We start from the raw sequence: 7138 nt of genomic DNA on the forward strand, positions 1-7138 counted from the left end.
CAATAACCTAGGTACATAACAGAGGAAAAGACGATATAAAAACCTTCAGATGATCACAAAATTAGACTAAGGTCATACTATAGTATAATAGCAATGATGACATGGATATAGTTCCTTGGTTTACCTATTATTAAATAGTCATTTCCATCTTAGGGTTTGATTTTTAAAGACAGGGTTTCTCTGTAGCTTTGGAGCCTGTCCTGGAACTAGCTCTTCTAGACCAGGCTGGCCTCGAACTCACAGAGATCTGCCTGCCTCTGCCTCCCGAGTGCTGGAATTAAAGGCATGTGCCACCACTGCCTGACTCCATCTTAGATATTTAATTGAAAGGAGGTGAGTGAGAATCAAGAGACATGCAGAGTGGTCATATGTAAACAGATGAGTGTTTTGGTTGGTATGATTTCCACACTGGAAAATGTTCATGTGTATGATTGACAGTTCACCTTATGACTCTTTGTGGAAGATATACCTGAAGAGAGAAAGGAAGGATAAACAAGACATACTAACACATAGTACAGTGTCATTCGGTGTTTCCAACCAGGCAGGGGAGTCATTGAATTAGACACGTCCTGGTAGCCACTTGCCTTTTCTACCACTGGCCCTCAGCCTATGTCTCCAGACTGTAGACTGTAACTGATGCTATGACTTTCTTTTGGTTTTTGTTTTCAGAAGTGAAAAGCTTCGGTGGATCTCAGCATTGGCCATGCCCAGAGAGGAGCTGGACCTGCTTGAGTGTTATGGTAAGTACGGCTGTAATAGAAAATGGCAGTGTCTATCTGTGGTTTCCTTTGGATGAAGGGTAGAGTGGACCAAATGGTAACTAAACAGCTTCTGTTTATTGCTTTTCCTCGGAATTTTATGGTAGATTGCTGGCGGTAGAAGCTTAAACACCTGTTATACATCTGTAAAACCTGTCGCTCACCATGGCAGTCCTTTTCCTCATGCATTCACTGCCTCAGGCAAATGTTTGTTCTTTGTAAAATAGATATTCCTTTTAAGTTTTATCTGCTGTGATTTTTGACTTAGTTTTACCAATTGAAGATGTCACAGGGAAACAAGGGGAAATAGTGTAGCTGCAACGGCCTTGAGAAGAAAAGACCAACACAGATTTGGTCTGGCCACAGCATGATAGCTGAGGCTGCTTACCCAGAGCACAGATGGATAGCCAGAGCCCAGGGCCTATCAAAGGAACACTGGGCCTTTTGTGGGTAAAAAGAACAAATGAGTATAATGATCCTTAGAATAGGATCTAGGAGAACCCAACTGAACTCAGTACTGTTTGCTTGTGGTACAGCCCACTGGTTAGCTTCATTTATGGCAGGTCAGAGGGCAGCATTTCCTGTGGCTGCAAGAGGATGCTGAGGTTTAGAGAAAACTGCACTATTAATAATGTATCACCTCGTTTATTCTTTGCCAAATCAGGACAGCAAAGTAAAGCATAAAGACAAACCCCTCTGTGGTTGTTTAGGGCAGGCATCCTCTGAACTGTGTTAGCACGAACTTAATTACGATCTGTGGAAATGCTACCTGGCTCCTAAGCAAGCCTCTAGAATTTTCTCATGAATCACTTTGGTCAATGATCCTCTTGATCACTGGGTGGTGATGGTGGCATGTGCCTTTAATCCCAGCACTCAGGGAGTCAGAGGCAGATGGATTTCTGTTAAGTTCAAGGCCAGCCAGGTCTACAGAGTCAGTTCCAGGACAGCCAGGGCAACAGAGAAACTCTGTCTCCTAAAACAAAACAAAACCAAAAAATTATCATCTTGATCAATTACAGACGAGGAAAGTAAGGCAAGAGGAATTCAGGGCACATAAGGGTGTCTAATAGTAGAAGGCTGCTTTTAAGAAGAGGAGTCTCTTATTGGTACAATGAAGAAAATTATGCAAGATTCTCAGACTTCAATTTTGGATCTTGTTGGAAAAACTGTCAACTAACTTCTGAGTTTGTACCGAAGATCCTAGTGACCATTAGACTTGAAATTTGTGATTGCAGAGATGCAATATCACAGACCACGAGCCAAAATTAACTTGTGCCATCTTTGATCACAGTAATAGCCTTTATTAACAACCACTATATTTGGCCTGACATCCTTGTGACCATTTGATAAAACTTGTGGAATGTATTTTTAAACTTGATAAACCATCATTAACTTAACCAGCCCTAAAGCCAAGTCTGTTAAGATGATGTCTACAACCTATAGGAGAGATGTTTCCTCTCTGCTATAACTGCCTATCAGAGGACCCCACCAGTGTATTGGCAAACACATTGATTCATATTTTAGTTTTTGTTCTGGAACCATAGGAGTAACCTCTTCCACAGTGGAGTGCGTCATTCATGACAATATAAAGCTATGCTTCCAGACCATGCTCACTTTTATTTGACTAGAGCATACTATATATTGCTCCCTTTGGATCAAAAGACGAGCATAAAACAGTTGGATAAGGGATACATGGTTCCTCTCCAACCGTCAGTTCTAAGGACTTCAAACTCCATTAAAAACCTAAAGGTCAGCGCATATCTCAGAGCGCAGCTGGGTCTTCAGCCGAACCTCGGGCTTTTGTCACCATGAGTAATTAAATATGGTCACGAGGTATTTTCCAGCCATCTTCCCCAGAGAAGACTTTTTAAAAATTAGTTCCTGTATTGATATTTCTCTTAATTGGCTTGTTTGATCCCTAGTAGATAGATAATGAAGATGTTTCTTCTAATCACCTCTTTTGTTTTTGTTGGGTTTTTTAAAACCTTTTTTTTTTTTCCTGACTTTTGTTTGTGGATTTTTGTTGTTGTTGTTTGTTTTGTTTTTGCTTTTTAAAGACAGGTTCTCACTCTGTAGCCCTGGCTGACCTAGACTTGCTATACTCATACTCACAGAGATCCACCTGCTTCTGCCTCCTTGAGTGCTGGGATTAAAAGTATGGGCCCAATGACTTCTCCCAAGCTTCTCTCTACCTCAGTCCTTCCACCCTTCCCTCACAGCTCCTCATCCATGCCCTAGTCACTGCTCCTAACCTTTCTTCACTCTTCCAAAGATTCCCCACAAGTTCAGTGCCTCCGAGCCTACAAGCCCCGAGAGAATGATGAGTTGGCTCTAGAGAAGGCTGATGTGGTGATGGTGACTCAGCAAAGCAGTGATGGTAAGGGGGAAGAATCCATGAGCAGGAGGGTGGTCAGCAGGGGCAGCAGAGAGGTGCACCAGCTTTCTAGGACTGTGGCAACAAAGTGCAAAAAGCCGCTGGTAGCAACAGTAATTTCTTCTCTCACGGTCCTAGCGGTGAGCAATCCCAAATCAAGGTATCAGCAGCCTCCTCTGAAGCTTCTAGGAATGATCCAGCTTTACCATGTCCCAGTCTGGCAGTTCTTTAATGGCTTGTGGCTGCATAACTCAAATCTCTGCACATATCCTTATGGTCTCTTCTGTGTGCATAGAAATACCCTTTTTGTAGGGAGACTGATTCTGATTGGTTGACAGACTCTGGTAACTTGTTTTAACTTTATATTTGCAGCAGTTTCATTCATTCCCAAGTAAGAGCAGATTGTGAGGTACCAGGGATTAGGTTATAAATCAATACTTTGATGGATAAAATTCAACTGATAGCAGTGAAGAAACTTCCAGAATGTTTGGCTGTGAACGTCAAAAGACCCATCCATCTCCACACCCTGTAAGACTGGGTTTTTCATGTCAGAGGATCCTAGTTCATTGAGCCTTAGGATGGAGGGTAATTTTCGGCCGGAAGGTTCAAGACGTTAGCATGAGCCCTTAGCAGCTAATTTTTCTTTCCTCTTCTGTTCACTGCAGGCTGGCTGGAGGGGGTGAGGCTCTCAGATGGAGAGCAAGGCTGGTTCCCAATCCAACAAGTAGAGTTCATTTCAAATTCAGAGGTCCGTGCACAGAACCTCAAGGAAGCCCATCGAGTCAAGACTGCCAAACTGCAGCTGGTAGAACAGCAAGTCTAGCTATTTGGGGAAAGAATCTTTTGAGCTCATGAATAAGCCTTCCTGGAGATGGTTGGCTTCAGAAACCTGCTGTAGAGGCCTTCTGTGGACCAGAAACTTGGTCTTCTGGAAGCCCCAGGGCTAGCTCAGTCCCTTGCTCCAATACTTCTTTGCATTTTGTGCTTGGTAGGGAATATGGAGTGACTTCGCACTGGATTCTGGGATTTCCTTTTCTCATAGGAAAAGGGACTGTGGGGCCTGAGCCCAGGCATTGGACTCCTCACTACCAGATGGTGCGTATACATCATCTGCTGCTGCACTTCAGACTCCGAGCTAGCCGGATGTGAGGTTGTGGACCTGTGTTCCCAGATGGACCTCAGCCCACAGGAGAGCGGGATGGGGGTTAGCACATCAGGTGGGAGGTGAACCTGCTGACCTCTAGGGTATCTTCTGATCTAGAGATTCTCCCCAGTGCATGCCGTGCGCCCCTGATGTCTTTGTTTCTTGGTGGCATGTGAGGGTGGCATTCTCTCACTCTAATAAACTTGGCACTTCTCTGAGTGTTTTCATCTCAGACCACTCAGCGCTCACAGAACAAGATTCACAATAGAGACTCATTAAAAAAAAAAAAAAAAAAAAAAAAAAAAAAAAAAAACTCCAGCCTATTTGACATGTCATGAAAGGCCAAACTGGAGCAAAGACAATATCAGCTACTGATGTTTTCAAAAAAGCCGTAGGAGCTTGAGCAGTGGTTCTGCTTGCTGTGGCTTCAGAGCTCGTAGAAGGTATCAGAAGAGTCTGGTGGGTAATGAGAGCCTGTTCAAATAATCACCATACCCATAGGCACAGATAGGCTAATTTGGGTGGTTTTAGCAAATGCTCTTCAGAGCATTTATGACTTTCTGTTGTGACTTGATTCAGTATAAAGTTGTCAGGCTAGGTGTTCCGTCTTCCTTGTGAAAGTCAGTGGAAAGAGTCCCAGAATGCAGTTATCATGCCGCCCTGAGTCAACGGTCCAGATCCTTAAACGTAAGATGCAGCACCAGTCAGCACACTGCAAATTCCTGTCCAGATGGATCATTCCCCCCGTCTCCTTTAACATTGCCTTTAACAGTTGAAGAGAATGTCACCATAATTGCTTTCCCTGCTTAGCATCCTCATGTGACAATACATGACATCCATTCTGCCATCTTTTAAGAGGTGCCATTATAGTCCTTCTTTAGCCATTCTATTCTGTTTATGATTAGGACTCAAATGTAGAGTTGCATTGCAGCTTTGCCCAAAGAATGAAATAAAGTTTGTTCGTGATGATATAACAATAGTAGGATTATCTTTTGACAGCACATTGCCTTTTTAATCCATTCTAAAATATAAGTAAGCTTGCTTACCTCTTTTTAAAATAGACTAACATTTTGTTTGAGTCAGCATGAGCAATAAACTAGGGATATGATGCTAAATGCATATAAAGAGGGAAACACGACTCATATAATCCCAAATTGACTCTGAAAAAATTACTCTTTAAGGTTTTTCATTATTAAAAGGGGAAACCTTGCAGAACAGGAACGAGAGTCCAACCTCAAAGTGTGTAGTGCAGGAAAAAGAGAGAGAACTAGACAGGATGGCAGCTTTTTTTATAAGATGTATTTTTATTATTTTTAAATTATGTACATGTGTGTGCGTGAGCATACATGTATGTGCACATAAGTATTGTTATCCACAGAATACAAAAGAGGGCATCAAATTCCCTGGAGGTGATGCTGAAGGCAGTTGTTAGTAGCCAGTGTAGGTTTTTGAGTCTCTTAAAGACCATTGGCTGAAGGAGGTACCCCACCAGGGATAGTTGTAGGGAAGCTAAGTTGATAGGGTCACAGTCTCATAGTCTGTTCTATAAAAATGACTAAAGTGATATATCTTTGATATGTATATTAATATGTAATTTAATGGCGGATTCTTATTAATGGCTATGGTAACTGCATTCCAAACTATTTGTATATATATCAATTAATACTGGCCAAGTTATATGCAACCTTGCAAATTTCAGGCAAGTTCTGTCGTATTTCTTTTTTTTGTTTGTTTGTTTTTTTTGTTTGTTTGTTTGTTTGTTTGTTTTTTCCAGACAGGGTTTCTTTGTGGCTTTGGAGCCTGTCCTGGAACTAGCTCTGTAGACCAGGCTGGTCTCGAACTCACAGAGATCCGCCTGCCTCTGCCTCCCGAGTGCTGGGATTAGGGTAAAAATAACCCTTTTCTTCATGATGGATGTGCAGTGTTGTCTAATTTTATTGCTTAAAATTACTGAGGGCTTAAAATGTCTTTGTGAGTTCTTTTTTTCTCTTTTCTTTTTCTTTCTTTTGTTTTTGTTTGTTTGTTTTTGTTTTTCAAGACAAGGTTTCTCTGTTCTACAGCCCTGGCTGTCCTAAAACTGAATCTGTAGACCAGAATGACCTCGAACTCACAGAAACCAACCTGCTGGGATTAAAGGGTGTGCCAGCACCACACAACTGCTTGCTTTATGCATTTCTTTTGTTTGTCTGTTTGTTTGTTTGTTTGTTGTTTGTTTATTTGCTTGCTTACGTATCAATCACAGTTTCCTTTCCCTCTTTTCCAGTTCCCTCCCCTCCCCCTCCATTCTATCCACTCCTCGCTGTCTTCACTCAGAAGGGATAAGGCCTCCCATTGGAGTCAACAAAGCATATAACAAGGCATTCACCATAGAGAATAGGTTCTTTTTCTTTTTTTTTATTACTTTTTTTTTTTAAATTATGAATCCAAATTCCCACTCCCTCCTCTCCTCCCACTCCTTCCCCTCTTTTTAATCCCCTCCCGCCCCACCCCCTTCCAATCCCAAGAGAGGGCCATGCACCCTGTCCTGTGGAAAGTCCAAGGCTGACCCTGCTACATCCAGGCCAAGCAAGGTTTACATCCAAAGAGAATAGGATTCCAAGAAGCCAGTACATTGCCATAGAGACAAATCCCAGTGGCCTCATCAGTGGCCCCTCAGTCTACCCCAACTGTCAACCCCTTTCAGAGTTGACTCCCAGTCCATTTGGAGTTGGTGAGCTCCCATTAGCTCAAGCAAACTGTCTCAATGGATGAACCCCTCATGGTTTTGGATTCCTTGCTCATACTCTCACTCCTTCCACTCTTCAACTGGACCTTGGGAGCTCAGTCCAGTGCTCTGTGGGTCATTGCCTCTGTTCCCCTCTG

General features: G+C 42.6%; 1 protein-coding gene across 1 annotated transcript in view; it reads left to right on the top strand.

Moving 5' to 3' along the window:
* Positions 1-4503, top strand: part of Arhgef5 (Rho guanine nucleotide exchange factor 5) — a 23466-nt gene extending 18963 nt beyond the window's left edge. The window contains exons 13-15 of the mRNA XM_050164413.1: positions 670-740; positions 3031-3135; positions 3798-4503. Of these exons, the coding sequence (XP_050020370.1) occupies positions 670-740; positions 3031-3135; positions 3798-3955 (334 nt within the window). The 3' untranslated portion in view covers positions 3956-4503. The remainder of the gene's footprint in view (positions 1-669; positions 741-3030; positions 3136-3797) is intronic.
* The last annotated feature ends 2635 nt before the right edge of the window (positions 4504-7138 follow it).

Source organism: Alexandromys fortis, unplaced genomic scaffold, assembly GCF_014885135.2.
Source record: "Alexandromys fortis isolate MF-2015 unplaced genomic scaffold, M_Fortis_MF-2015_v1.1 scaffold_133, whole genome shotgun sequence".
NCBI lineage: Eukaryota > Metazoa > Chordata > Mammalia > Rodentia > Cricetidae > Alexandromys > Alexandromys fortis.